Source organism: Plectropomus leopardus, chromosome 17, assembly GCF_026936395.1.
Source record: "Plectropomus leopardus strain MGB_pleo_1.0 chromosome 17, ASM2693639v1, whole genome shotgun sequence".
Classification (NCBI taxonomy): Eukaryota; Metazoa; Chordata; class Actinopteri; order Perciformes; family Serranidae; genus Plectropomus; species Plectropomus leopardus.
The window spans coordinates 13,391,709-13,406,817 of NC_142192.1; the positions used below are offsets into that span (position 1 = coordinate 13,391,709).

General features: G+C 40.3%; 2 protein-coding genes across 6 annotated transcripts in view; one reads left to right on the forward strand and one right to left on the reverse strand.

The window, feature by feature from the left end:
- The window catches only part of elmo1 (engulfment and cell motility 1 (ced-12 homolog, C. elegans)), a 147,769-nt gene that overhangs the window by 56,325 nt on the left and 76,335 nt on the right, over positions 1-15,109 (reverse strand). The window lies entirely within an intron of this gene.
- LOC148186615 (uncharacterized) lies at positions 1,844-4,980 on the forward strand. The gene has a single exon (XM_088090271.1). It carries the CDS (start codon positions 3,229-3,231, stop codon positions 4,828-4,830), a length of 1,602 nt encoding a protein of 533 aa, XP_087946397.1. The 5' UTR covers positions 1,844-3,228; the 3' UTR covers positions 4,831-4,980.

A 15,109-nucleotide genomic window follows, 5' to 3' on the forward strand; every position in this document is an offset into this window, starting at 1 on the left:
ATGTATCTGTCCTTTGCATATCTTGAAAACCTTTCAGCCAATCTACTTCGCACTTAGCAAGTGTTTGCTGGGGACCCAAGGACTTGCAGCACAAAATCTGGTGCAGATTGGACATTCAATTTGAATGAACTTAATAAACAAGCCAACAGCACTTTGTGTCTCTGTGCAGCCGCAGGTGCGATGCGGAGAGTCGAGCGTGACTTGCTGACTGTATGTCTACCTGTTTCCAATAGCGTATAGCCACACTTGGGTGTTTCTTTGTATTCTAACTTCTAACTTTACTTATGTTACCTCCTGCAAAATACCTCTATTAAGTATACACATGCTTTATAACCATAGTGGCAAGCTAAAAGGTCTATTTGGAGATTTATACTTCAGCTACATGTATTTTTTCTGGATTTTTGACCTTGATTGGCCATGACAGGTGTTTCTCAGGCATATTAAGTGATTTGAGGGCCCAAGGCAAATTTCTCGCTTTACTTTTCAACCTTTCTCTAACTGCTGGTATTCACAGTAGTTGAGGAAGTACTTCAAACCTTCCTCTGAAGTAAAACTATTAACTAACGATCTTAAAACTATTAAAACAGCACAGTGAAAGTCCTGCATTAAAACCCTTTTTTAAGTGAAGAGAGAAGAAGCGGTATTATTACACTTACATTTACATCACATCTATTTCAGGTGGAGTGTTTAATTCTTATTTAATGCTGGATAGATTGATGAGCAATAATGCTAATATTTCATTGCTATATTTTGTGAGTAAATCAGACTCTGCAACATTAACAGTAACATGTCCCTGTCAGATAAATGTAGTGGTAAAGTGTTGCCCTTTTAATGTACAAGTATCAGTACACAGTAAGTAAGACATATACCATGGAGTTGCATATTTTTTTGAGTGCTTTAGGGACTTTTTGCTAGTTATTTTGGGATACGAGTTACAATAGTAACACAATTCAGTCAATTGTTGTGTTGGTGTTTAGGGCCCAGGTTTATAGCTCATGACCCAGTGAAGCATAGTGTTGAGTGTTTTTTATATGCACGTCAGGCAGGAATACCACAGGCATATTTTGAACGGGCACTGCACTAGTTTATATGAATTCACTTCATAAACAAACCTCTTTTGAATCTGTGATTGCGTGGAATAATAATTATCAATTGGAAAAATTTGCAATCCTTCATTTTTAATTTGTTGCTTTTTAGTGGTTTCTGTGCCCAAATTTATTCTGTTCTGTATCTGTTCTTCAATAATTTACTGTAAGTAATTTACTGCCTGCTAGTAAGCGGCCTTTTGGGAAAACAGCTTCAGTTTTTTAAGGGTACGGTGTATAATTTCTGACAAAAAAAAAGTTTGAAGGAGACAAGCTGGGGAGAGTTTGATGGTAAATTACATCCAAGGAGCTCAGAGTACGGCAGTTGAGTGGCAGCGCTGTCATAGGCTACGCGATGTTTCATCCACAGCGCCACTTCAATCCACCAAGGATTGCTGAGAGCTGACAGGGGACATGAGCGTCTGAAAAACTCCAAGGATGCTCAAAACTTGAGATTCTCTAGCACCCATCTGTCAAGTTTGTTGTTATTTGTGCAATCCAATTTAAAACATTTTTTCGCTGCCTGAGGCTATGAAGTGGAAAACCCTGAAGACGGCACCCCTCCTTTAACACAAGGCTGCAACTGACAACTGTGTGAAGTGGATGCTGACTGCCAAATAGATCCTCGTGTCACGACTTGAGGGATACTTGGAATTCTCCGCTTGGCCTTTCCTCCCCTCGCCATCATCTACTTCGCTCATGAATCATGGAAAGAGACCTACGGGAGGGATTAGCGGCTGAAACCTTGAGACTTAACGAGTCATTCCAAATGGGATCAGTTTCCGGGCTAATGTTCGGCTCACACTAATGTTAGCATACTAATGTTTGATGTCGGACATAAATTCTTATCCCATTAATGCTTCATTAGTGGAAGAAACTGTTTACAGAGGGAGTTCACTGAAAATGATGAATGAGACAGGACACAAACATATCATGAAAGGTACATTTTGTACACTATAATTTAGTATGTCCTTATCTAGTGTCTCATAAAGAAGAGCCAATTAAAAATATATATATATAAAAATTAAAAATGGAAAATTAGCAGTAGATTTATTAAGCAAACTCTTAGAAAGTCATATTGTAGTTCATATTTTAGCCCAAGCAACTACTCATGTATCACATCAATTACTGGATAATATAATGACTTCAGCATGTGGGGGAAACCTCTCTCTCAATGGGTCAGAAATGTAATTAATCCTATTTAAGTGATGCTCTATTCAAAGTCTGTTAAGTTTAAAACACTAACTTGCTATAGACTTGACTTTTATTAATATTATGCAAAGTTTTAAGGGCTGAAGGTCTAAAAAAAAAAGTGCATGCATAATAATCTAATTCTCCACAATCTAGTGTGCTCATTGAATCATACAATTATATTTTCACCACCATCTTGTTGCTTTCATATCTCAGCTCTTATTAGGGCTACAACCAACGATTATTTTCATTACTGATTTATCTGCCCATTATTTTCCTGATTGTTTTGTCAATTAAATTTTAGAAAACAGTGACTCTACCCAATCTCCCAGAGCCCAATGTAATGACTTTTAATGGTATTTTTTATCCCACCAATTAACTGATAAGTAACAATATGACAAAGTATGATAAAGAATACATTTTTATTTTACTGAATAAAGTAGTTTCACATAATTAAATCAGTGCAATTGCACTGTGCAATTTCTCAGATATGTGTGTGTGTGTGTGTGTGTGTGTGTGTGTCATGTGACCAGGAGTGGGAGAGATCATGTGACCATGCAGTGTGATGTCACAGTGTGATGTCACAGTGTGATGTCATATTTTTAGAGTTGAAAGACATCACATTCTATCCTTTATGATGTAACGGAATGGTCAGCATACATTTAGCCCTCAGAATCTTATGTTCTCTTCAGATCTCTTCAGCAAGACTCCGGTACTGCATTAGATATCTCGGCTCGACAATCATCACTTCAGTGACAAGTATTTTCTTCACCGACATCTTCGAGAAACATTTCATTAAGCCTTCCATTGATCTAGTCTGGCCTGCCTTTACTTTGGACAAAAAACACTACTTCCAAGTAGTTGAAGTCTGAAGTTTGCAGTGTCAGGCTGACCTTGGGTAGACTTTCTCTCACACATCACGTTTGTTACTTTGAGTAACTTTAAGTACAACATGCAAAACCAGGACAGCTCAGTTCAGGAGGTGCAGGTGAGTGAACCCTCCACTCCCACTCCCAGCACACAGATCCAAGACCTACAGAATGTCTGTGAGCTGCCCATGGACGTTGCTTCTCTGCAGCAACAGATCACCCTCATGGACCTAGAAAAACAGAAAATCCTGAAGGCTCTTAAGTCAGAGCGAGCCATCAGAAAAGTGGCCGAGGGTGAAAAGAAGAAATTGGCCAGAGAAAAAGATGAGGTGATTCGCTCACTTCAACAAAGTCTGTCTCAGGGACTTAAAGACCACCACTCTCAGGAGGCAGATATTGATACCAAAAAGTTGTTGGAAGAAAAAGATGAGCTGATCTGCTCCCTTCAGCAACAACTGAGACTTGCCTCAGCCAATTTTGCGGCCTCCCAAGCAGAGTGGGAGAGCATGTTTTCGGCAAAGGTGGAGGAGATGAACTCCAAAGCCAAAAGTCTGCAGGACAACCACGACAAAGAGTTGCGCCAGGTTCGCCTGGAAAAGGACACTCTAGTGGCACAATTTACCACCAACAAGAATGCTCTTGAAGCCAGACTCTTGGAGTGTGAGACCAAGCTCCAAGAGAAAGACATTAAGCACATCCAGAGCGAGGCAGAGTGGACGGTAACACTCACCGCTCTGGAAGCTCGCATGAACACCGAGCTGGCTGCAAAGGAGGCAAGCTTTGCCAGAGAGGGTTGGCAAAACAAAGTCTGTCAAATGGAGGAAACCATCAAGCTCCTGACAGAACAAAACACCAACCTCCAGGAGCGACACCTCGGCCTCCAGGAGCGCCAAAAAGACAGCAGCATGAGGGAAGAGGAGTTGCGCCAACAAACGCACCAGATGGAGGAAACCATCAAGCTCCTGACAGTAGAGAATACCAGCCTCCAGGAGCGTCACCTCAGCCTCCAGGAGCGCCAAAAAGACAGCAGCATGAGGGAAGAGGAGTTGCGCCAACAAACGCACCAGATGGAGGAAACCATCAAGCTCCTGACAGTAGAGAATACCAGCCTCCAGGAGCGTCACCTCAGCCTCCAGGATCGTCACCTCAGCCTCCAGGAGCGTCACCTCAGCCTCCAGGAGCATCACCTCAGCCTCCAGGAGCTCCAAAAAGACAGCAGTATGAAGGAAGAGGAGTTGGGCCGACAAATGCGCCAGATGGAGGAGAGTATCAAACTCCTGACAAAGGAAAAGACCGACCTTGAGGTGCGCAACCTCAGCCTCCAGGAGCTGCTGAAAGCCAGCAGTGAGAAGGAGGAGGAGTTGCGCCAGAAAAACGGTCACATGGATGAGACAATTAAGCTCCTGACGCAGGACAACAACAACCTCCAGGAGCTTGCCAAAAAAACTGATAAGGAGAAGGCAAAGATGAAGAAGGAGGAAGAAAAAAGGCTGAAGAAGGAGAGGAAGGAGAGAGAGGAGAGAGAGAAAAAACAGAGAAAGGAAGATGAGAAAATACAAAAGGAGGAATTGAAGAGACAGAAGAAAGAAACAGCGGAGAGGGAGAAGAGAGAGAGGAAGGAGACGAAAGAAAGAGAAAAGAAAGAGAAGCAGGAGAGGAAGGCGAAGGAGAGGAGAGGGGAGTAACATCCTTTCTCTTCTCGAGGGTTTTTTCCGGGTGATCCGGTTCCCTCAAAAAAACAAAACACAAACAAGGGTAATCTCCGGGTGATCCGGTTCCCTCAAAAAAACAAAACACAAACAAGGGTAATCTCCGGGTGATCCGGTTACCTGAAACTGAAAATAAAAATCTCCCCCATCAACCAATAATCCCCACCCCAACCCCCACCCCCACCCCCTAAATAAAAAATAAATAAAAAATAAATAAAAAATAAATATTATCTGACAATTTCTCATTTTAAATCAGCACCATTACCATGACATTCTGACTTTGGTGGAAAAACCTTAGTGTTGCCATTCAACTTAGACCATGTGTACCTTGGATGTGTGTTTTAGGTGACTTTTAACTTTTGACATTTAACAGGACACACTAGCAAGTACATTTCATCCAATGTTTTCATGAGCTATTACATGGGGCACATGTTATGACATTCTAATGTCAGCACGACTGCATATGAAAATTAAAAGTAGTTACATTATGGATTGGTTAGGGTTGGAGTAAGAGTGTCAGAGTAAATCAGAGGAAGAGTACGATGGGCTATTCCTTCGCCATCCAAGGGATTTACGAACTCCTCCTCCTGGTTCCCTCATCTTGAGGTCAATGGGATTTTTGAATGGGTTTTTGGTTAGACGCCTGAAATAAGGTCTGTGGTTCACACAAGCTTAAGGGAGTTTCAAGTATTGTTCTATGACATAAAATATGTCAGTAAATAACCCACATGTGAACTTTGAAGCTTTTCTGCACCCCAAAAAAGGTGGTTGCTAAATAGTGGTTAAAAGAGACAACAGTATGTCATCACATCAAACGCGGTTTGACAGCCTTCTTTTGGTGGCGATGTTAAGTCATGCAACTGTGGTGTAGTTCATCTATAGCCTGCTGTTAGCTTTTTACTTTTTACTGGTGAATGCATTTAGGCTTCAAAATTATTTTAGGCTTTGTTCATCTGTGGAGATTATCTTTCTGAACAAAACAAGTAAGTACCATAAATGTTTGTTTGCCACAAATCTTATTTTCTGCAATAATCCAGTGGAAAAATTCCATTGTTCTCAAGGGAACCAGGGCGATACTAACTGGAGTGTCAGCCTACAGAAAAATGTCATCCCTGGTGCATAATAATGGATATTAGCAACTGTGATGTCACCCACTGATTTTTTTGGACTGTTATTTTAAAGCCTAAAGTTCAGCATTTCAGTGGTTGCTGTGTTGCATTTTTTTTAATCAAAGGTGGCCAAAATTAAATAAGAAGGCAGAACTGTGGAGGAGCAACTGATGGATCTGACTCTCAGACTGCAGCAATGCCCCATAGACAACCTGTCACTCAAACAGCCCTGCACTACAGTGCTGGCTTCCACACTGCAGCTGGTTGAACAGGGACTGCATGTGTCTGTGTGTGAGGCTTCTGTGTTTAGTGTGTGTGTGTGTGTGTGTGTGTGTGTGTGTGTGTGTGTAAATTAGTTTTTGTTGTTTGTTTTTATCGCAGCACAGTGGGAAACTTAGAAATGTCATTACAGGGGGAGTTGTCCAGTTAATGAGTTTGGATGACTCTGAATCACCTGCTGGGTTTGGACATACTGTATACACACCTGCTCCAGCCACCCAGGTACACACATATCAACCACAATGGACATACACACCACGGCAGTGCCAACATGACAAGACATGAATTAACCAGTAGCCCCTAAAAAGGCAGTAGACTCACTTCATATAAGATTATTGGAGTGCTTTTTCTTCACATACTGAGCTGTAGGGTTTCTTATAATGGCAGCTGGTAAGACATATAAAAGGTCTAGAAATTAAAATCTTTTCCAACTACAGTATTTTTCACTAAGGTTTAAAAGCCAAAGATAAAACAGAGAAAGTGGAAGGGAATCAGAGGGGACAATTGAAACATCCTCTATTTAAATTTGCTTGGCTCCAGACCTTTGAATTTGCCTGCTCCACCGTGTTGACCAATTTGTCCAGCATCGTGACATGAAACAGTAGTTTTTCCATTGAAAAACACATTAATTTAACAAGTGCTGCATGGCAATTGTCAACCCTTGTCAAGCTGTGCCTGCATCACCCAACATCATAGTTGTTTTTTTACTTTGCTTAACCAAAAGTCTGACATTAGATAAAGGCAGATACATTGGTCTAGAGGTTGGTCAGGGAAAATTATATATCCTTTCCACCACGGAAATTGGTTAGGGCGCTGACACACCAAGCAGTCAGCCGTATGTCAATGTTGTGCCATCAGTGAGTGTCTGTCAGCCTCGTTTTTGCTGTGTGTCCCACACCTTTTCAATTATAGTTAGCGGTTTGTTGGTAGATCCAGCATGTAAATTCAGCGTTGAAAATGGCAGAGCTTGTTCGTGAGAGAAATCACTCTGATGGGACGAGAAACGGAAGTGATTAAAGCAAACGTCAAAAGTCAAGAGAGTGTGAGATCAAAATATACTTGTTATATTAGATAAACGGTTCATTATCGTTTGTGTTATTATCCACTGCACCTTAAAAATCCTTTGTTCTTTCAAAATTGGGTTGTGTTGTTAATGTGCTAACTGGCTAACTAGCATCTTGAATCCATCCAGTCAATCTTCCAAGTATCCCTTTTGACAAATACAGACTACTGCCACCTGCTGGTATGGAGTTATTTTTCTCCCATACGGGTGCAGAATATATGTACTAGTTGGCTATAATTTTAGCTGTGTTCAATTGCAACTTTCTGGCAGAGACACAGGTAAACTGAGGCATTGCAACAGTTGGCTTTCATTCCCACCAGTTCTTTGATGTTGGTTTGGTGTGTTTGGGCCTTTAGAGTGGAGACAGTGTCAGACAGAATATGGAAACAGATAGTAAGAAGTTGACATTTTTGTCAGATATAAAGCAACTTTTTAACAGGGAGCTAAGGAATTTATAGGCAATGTGATTTTAAGAAACAAAGATAACACTGGCAAGAGATTACTGCTACAAATCACGTAAGTGTGTATCTTATGCTTATAATAATTCCCCCCAAAACAGCTTATATGATTCCATCATATTGATGTGTAAAGACACTATATGTAGCATCTAAATGGTGTAATGGTGTGATTTTTGTATATATTTTAAGTGTGGAGGCATTATCTGTGCAGCACTGAGTCCAATACAAATTTCCCCTACAGAGACAATAAAGTATATCATATCCTATCGTGTCGTATCGTATCGTATCGTATCGTATCGTATCGTATCGTATCGTATAAATCAAAATGCCTCATTCGGAGTTCTGACGATACACTGGTCTTGTCTGATGCATTCTCATAACTAAGTAACAAAAAAAGAAGATATAAACCTTAATCTTGTCCTTGACAAGAAACAATATAAAGAAGAAAAAAAATCAGTAAATACATCCTAACAGAAAATCAATCCAAATATTCTGCATTGTGTTCTGTGTTTGTGCACTATGATCATAAACTTAGATGTACAATGGAGCTGTCCATGGTCCTGAATATGACCCTTTATTCTGACCTTGGCTGATGGCTCTCTGATGGAAGACAAAATATGAGGACATCATGTGACGTCAGTCTGGAGCCTGCCCATATCTGCCTCTGTGTGTGTGTGCGTGCGTATGTGTGCTAATACATGGCTGGGTCTGGTCTCTTTTTGAGTTTCATGTGTGCATCTGTCAGCATGCCTATGCGGCCATGCACGGACCTGCCATGGTTCACCACCCAGCTCTCCATCTCAGGAACAAGATGCCGCACCGTGAATCACCAAAGAGGGCCATTACTCACGACGCCTTTCTAAATATCTTCATAAATATTACATGGACTCACTTAAACGGGAGAGTCTGAAAAGTCGCGGCTTGGTGCCTCACCGACGCAGATTCCATTAAGCCTTGTGCTGCAGCAGAAACCTGGCGGGACAATTAATCTTTCAGGATCTGAGGCAGGGCAACAACAATTGCAAGAGTGAGAGAGAGAGAAACAGAAACGGTATGAATTAATGGAAGAAGGTAAGAGAGGGGAAACAGAGAGAGAGACACCTGGATGGATTTATGAATTATGCAGAATCCCTTACATCCTTTCTCCAGATTACATATGCATAGAAATTAAATATCTCAACAACAATCAAAAGGTAAAATGTCAAAACACGTCAAAACTAGGATAGCATTAAACTGAAACATATAATCTGTTGGCTTGAAAGAGCACTAACACAACTGTCATCCCAGACTGTTGAGTGGCTTCTCGGTTATTTATTTGAAAAATGTGAAGATGCTACTTCTTTGTGTATTGGTGTCATTTTTTGTGAAATTTATGGGACCGGAAAAGAGAAACCCAGAGCATGAAAGCATGTGAAAGGATTACAAGTCTGAGAGGGATAGATGTTCTTTAGAGCCACACAGAGGGGAAATAAAGAGCGAGCCTGAAAGGAAGAGCATGAAGAGTGAGAAAAATTAAGCTGAAGAAAGAAAGAGATGGAGCTTGAAGAAGAGGGCAGGGAAGAAAGGCAACTTCAACAGCTACTGGCAAATCCAGAACCCCCCTGTGTTTCATCCTCGTGAGAAAACAAGAAGAGAGTGTCTGGCCTCTGCCAGAGCCACACTGGCATTTCACACAGACAGGGAGAGCAAATGAGGCACTGAGACATCAACACCGTCACCATTAATCTGCTGTCTCTTTCCTCTGCTTTTCTCCACAAAGGGGGATGGGGAGAAGCAAAAGGGAAAATGTAAAAAAAAAAAAAAAAAAGCTAAAATTAGCTTTATTTTCTGCACAAGGGGTTGGGTCTTTTTATAGACACCATTTTTGATACAACCACAAATTATTATGGAGAATTATAGAGTGCTTGTGTTCTTTAATAAAGTTTTGGATATCAGCCAGAAGCTTCGTGTCATAGTTTTGCTGCGCGATTAAAAGGGCAATATACAATATTTAGAGGAAATCAGGGTCTGATTCAGGTTGTCTGCACACAGATCTTAACACGGAGGTGGCTGAGCCAGTGGCTAGCAGCTAACAACGCTAGCTCCATAAACATCACTAACAACATCAACACATTTGAATGCTAACATCATCATGCTAAACACTACCCTAACAATGATGGTGCTAACATGCTGACATCATGTTCACCCTCTTAGTTTATCGTGTTGACATGCTGACGTTTGCTGATAACCACTAAACACAACACAGCTGAGGCTGATGGGAAAGTCATTAGCTTTAGCCAAAAACTAAAGTACGGGGAAAATTAACACTTTGACTTAATGGTGGTTCTGTATGAAAAGTCAGAGGATCACCAAAGCTGTTACAATTCATCCCAGTGATGACATAAAGGTCAATTCTACAGCAATTCATTCAATAGGCCTTTTTCTCCCTGCAGAAGACATTTGACATGTCACAGGAAAAACACAGGTGTCAATAATAAAATCAATGGTGGATGAATTCCTTTAAGCTGAGAATGTGGCTCGCTTTCACACTCAGACACATGAACAGAACGGACCAGTCATTAATGTTATTGTTAACACCTGCGCTTTTCCTCATATGGCTATTAAACTTCTGCTGTTAAAAACGGCCTATGGCTGTCAAGATTTTCACTGAAATGCACAAATGTATCCTCATAAGGAAAAGGGGATCACCAGAATCACTGGCTTACATCGTGCAGGCACAATGATATCTGTACTTGGCATGAAAATTGAAAATTTTATGTCAGGGTTATTATGAAAATAAATTGCAATTCTGGACATTCTTTGATAATACCTAAAATATGCTTAAAATGACATTAAAACACAGTGGAATCACTTTAGCCCATATTTTGTTAAGATACAAATAATTTGGGATACAGGGATATTAAACTTGGTTGTTTGGGGGCCACTTATGCAAAATAACACAAGGCCGGGGGCCAGTTGCAGTTCCCATACATGTTTCTGGGATTTTAGGACATTTCTAGGATTTTGGTATGTTTCTAGGATTTTCAGTTATTTCTCTGATATTTCAGTCTGAATTAACGTGGTGCACCAACCGACAGGCTAAAAATGATTTCAGGGTGTTTTATATGTAGAGCAAAAAAAAAAAGACCTGAAATGTCATTGCTACACTTCAAGTTATTGGTGAAATAATGCGCCACAGTTTCTAATATCATTCTGACTCAAATACCACACTTTCAGAACTGATAAAACGATACAGAGACACAGACACACCCTCCAACATCCTCGTTAGTGTCAGGTATTTCATTGTTTCGCTGTTGAAAGGTCAACCGGATGATGACAGTCGGCGTAGAAGCTGAGACTCATTTTTCACCCTGCTTTCCTCTGGGAAAACGCACACTCATGCCCCTATGTTTTACACACACACACACACACACACACACACACACACACACACACACACACTTTTTCTAATGACCAGCAGTAACTCGCAAAGCATTTACAACACCTGCCCGGCCCATGTTGCATCCCTCCTACTCATACATTCATTAGTGCATGTTAATATACACAGGGCTAATGGGGTGTGTTTGTAAATGCACTTAGCTCTCTACAAGTGATGATGCATTGTAGCTTATGATTACTGTGGGACTTACTGGCTTCCTCCCATAAGGGCGAGACACATATAATGCACTGTGAGTGCAAGTGTGTGCAAATATTTACTGGAAACTGTGACAAAGATGGATGGGAGCATTAGGATTGGGGACGCAGTAAATATGAATATATCAAAGATGTCATCTTTCCTCTCCTGTCCCCAATGATTTTCTGCAACAGATTTATTTTATCTTATTCCCTTTGCTTATAATTTTTTTGGATGCTCATAGATGACCTATTTGTGTATATGCACTCTTAGAAATAAAGGTTCTAGGAGTTACATTAAGATCTAAAACCATGGTTGGTGGGAGAGAGCTCTATGGGTAATGTAGTAAATTACATTTTTTTATGGGTTCTATATGAAGTCCTTTAAATATAAAAGGGTTGATGATGGAACACTCAGGGCAGGATTCTCAACAGAACCCCCTGGGGCGAGTTCTAGACAGCCTTTGGAATATAAAAGGGTTCTCCAACCCCTTGGGTGGGTTCTTGTTAGCACCCTTAGACAATGGAAAGCTTCTGGATAGAACACAGAGAGAGGGTTCTGGGTGAAATCATATCACCATAAAAGGGTTCTCTGTAGAACCTCTCATAGGAGGTTCTGGGTGGAATCTTTTACAGATCTTTCACGTTCAGTCCCACAGGCTATCGGCCTCAGTAAAGAGGACAATATAGAGCCTCTGGGGATAAAAAGGCCCAGAACTCTGAGCTGAGGTCACTGCTAGGATTCAACTTCAGCATTCAGTCTTGTAGAGAAATTTCATAAAATAACACAATTCCCATCTTCATAATAATAATAAGCAGTTGTATTTGCTAATGGAAAAAGTTTGGAAAGTGTTATCATGGAAATGAGGAAGATTACGCCATGTTGGGGCAAAACTTTGTAGGTCGGGTTGCATATTCTCGAGCATATCTTTTGAGTAAGTTATGTGAAATCCTGCGCTCGTCCCCGCTCTATTCATTTAAACAAGCAAGTCTCTCAAAAACAAAGTCTTATTCATAATGATGGCCTGGCATTCATCCTGGGGATTTAGCTCTATTGCATAAGCCTTCAACTCCATGCTTAGAAAAGCCGCGGAGAGATAAAGATGTTTCCTCATTTTGGGGACAAGTCTGGCTCTTTAATCTGCATTTTGATATGAATGAGGTCAGAGCGATATTTCTATGAGGGACTAAAGGTAAGCAATTTCGGTCGGCTAAGAGAGAAGATCAAAAGGGCACGTGCATTTGGATTGAAACTAATGAGACACTCTGAATAAAAATAAAGCCCGAGACACTGCTCAGAAAATAAACATCACAAGTAGATGCACAGAAACACACATTATTAGGAAGAATGAGCCACCAGATCGCTGAAAGAAATAAAAGCTGTATGTGTGTTTACATGTCACGCAGCACCGCAGGAGACATTACCCATTCCCTTGAACTGGCCTAAAACCCTCTACTCTCTGTCTCCCAGTGTTGGACAAAGTACACAACTCTATTACTTGAGTCAAAGTATAGATACTCCTGTTTAAGTATTACGCCAATACAAGTGAAAAGTATTGGAGTACTTGCTTTAAACATACTTAAGAATCCAAAGTACTTTTTTTGGTCTGAAATATTGTTGTAAAAGTTCGCAATACATGTATAAAACCTAATGTCTCCAAAACAAACTACTGAATGCACTGAATGGCAGAACCTGTAGAAAGCTTGCTGTATATGTTGAAATGCCCTCAGAAACACAAATTGACAAAATGACCTCAATTGTCCTTTTTTTAAAATTTAACTGCAGTTCTTGTTAAAAAATAAAAATAACATAATACTTAAATAAACAAGCTATGTTAACGTCCCAGTATTTTAACTTCAACAGCAACTCAGCTAGATAGAAAAATCTTATTAAAAATGTTATGAATTTACAACCAAACAAAACCTTCAAACAATGTTTAATTTTGGGGTAACATCCACCCAATTTTGAGTCCAAAAGTGAGCATCTGTCCCCAGTGCAAACAATTTGTGGATTTATGGACTCTTTCATTTTAGAAGAAAAAAAAATCTGCTATATTCAAAGCAAATTAAACGAGTAACAAATATACTCAAAAACATTACTTAAGTACTTAAGTAAATATACTTCATAACTGTCCACCACTGCCGTCTCTCCAGGTCAAGGCATGCCTGTCTGTTAACTACATTTGTGTAATAAAATCGTGCAGACAGCATCTTTGTGGTTGAAACATCTAAATTAATTTGCCTCTGCCGACTGTGTGCTCTAAATGTGATGTGTAAGGTGGAGACGTTTTCATTAGAGCAAAGTCTGGCAGAGATAAGAGCATATTTAAAGAAGGACAGGAAAATTACAATATGCTTAGAAATGTTAAAAAAAAAAAAACTACTCCTGCACTGTCTCATCTTGTATTGAAACCTAGCCCAGCACTTTTATCTGCATTGTTAAGGGCAGATGAGAGAATTTGGATGACATTTCTTTGAGCACTTTTAAAGTCACAGATACAGGAGTGGACACTGTTCTTTCATGGACTTAAGTTTAATGTCCCTCGCTGCAATTTGCACACCAGAGTGAAGAACCCTGCAATGCAGCCGAGTCTAAATCCTCTATGAAAAAAAAAAAAAAAATGAGAAAAAAAAATGAAAAGGGCACATCAGTTTAAAACTGAGCTAAGAATGCCGTCTCCCCCCCTACAGGGAGCAGCAGGGGTCAGTCTGGAGCGGAACTGAGACCAACTCGCCCATTTAAACAAGTAAAGACAAATGAAAAGGGCACATCAATTTGGAGTGGACGTGGGCACAGCATCTCTTTCGCTGCACTGTGTGCCTCCCAGAGGCGGTATATTAGGCTGAAAGGGGCTTACTGGGGGCGAGGTGCATCACTAAATAATGAACTCCTGGCGGCACAATTACTGAGCATAATGGCTGCTTTCATCCTAACAGGGAGGTAATGTGTGCATTTGTGATTATGCGTGTGTGTAGGTTTGGATTTTTGTGCACATAGTGTATGCATCGCTGTGAGTAAAGCAGTCCCTGAGCTATTTCTTCTTCTGTTTGTGTGCTTGTTCTGAAGATACTGTGATCAAAAAAAAGTAGTAGTGAGATGAAAAAGAAATAATTAGCAATAGTATGTGGTAGGGCAGCAACTAACAGTTATTTTCAGTGTCAAATATTCTGTCTATCTATTTTCTTGATTAAGAGATCAGTTGTTTGGTTGATAAAATGTCAGAAAATGGTCCAGAATATATGACAGTGATTCCGAAAGCCCATGATGATGCCCGCAAAAGTCGACCCAAATATTGAGTTTAATGTCACAGATGAATAAAGACACAAGACAATATTCACATTTAATAATGTGAAATCAGAGAATTGGACTACCAGCAATGCTTTTTTATGCCTCTTCAGAATCAGTCAAGTTGCAGTTACAGTTTATGTCTATGCCTCTCCAGGCATACACAAAGTCATGACAGCTGACCCTGTCTCAAATGGATGTTGTTGCAAAGAAACTACAAATTCTAAAATGCGGATGCTTCACACACATCTTTCCCCCGACAGCACAGAAGATCTACACAATCAGCACAGTTCTTGGACACCCAAAAATAGTGTCTCAAACTCAATATCTGACCAAATGTCTCCCCTTCTGTTCCTAAGTTATGACGTTGAATAATGGACAGAAGAGTGTTTTTGCAGAACATTATGATGTCATAATGTGGTTGACCTTTGACCCTTTGGATATAAAA

Coding starts and splice junctions, on each gene's coding strand:
- LOC148186615 (XM_088090271.1), top strand. CDS start 3,229: ATGCAAAACCAGGACAGCTCAGTTCAGGAGGTGCAGGTGAGTGAACCC.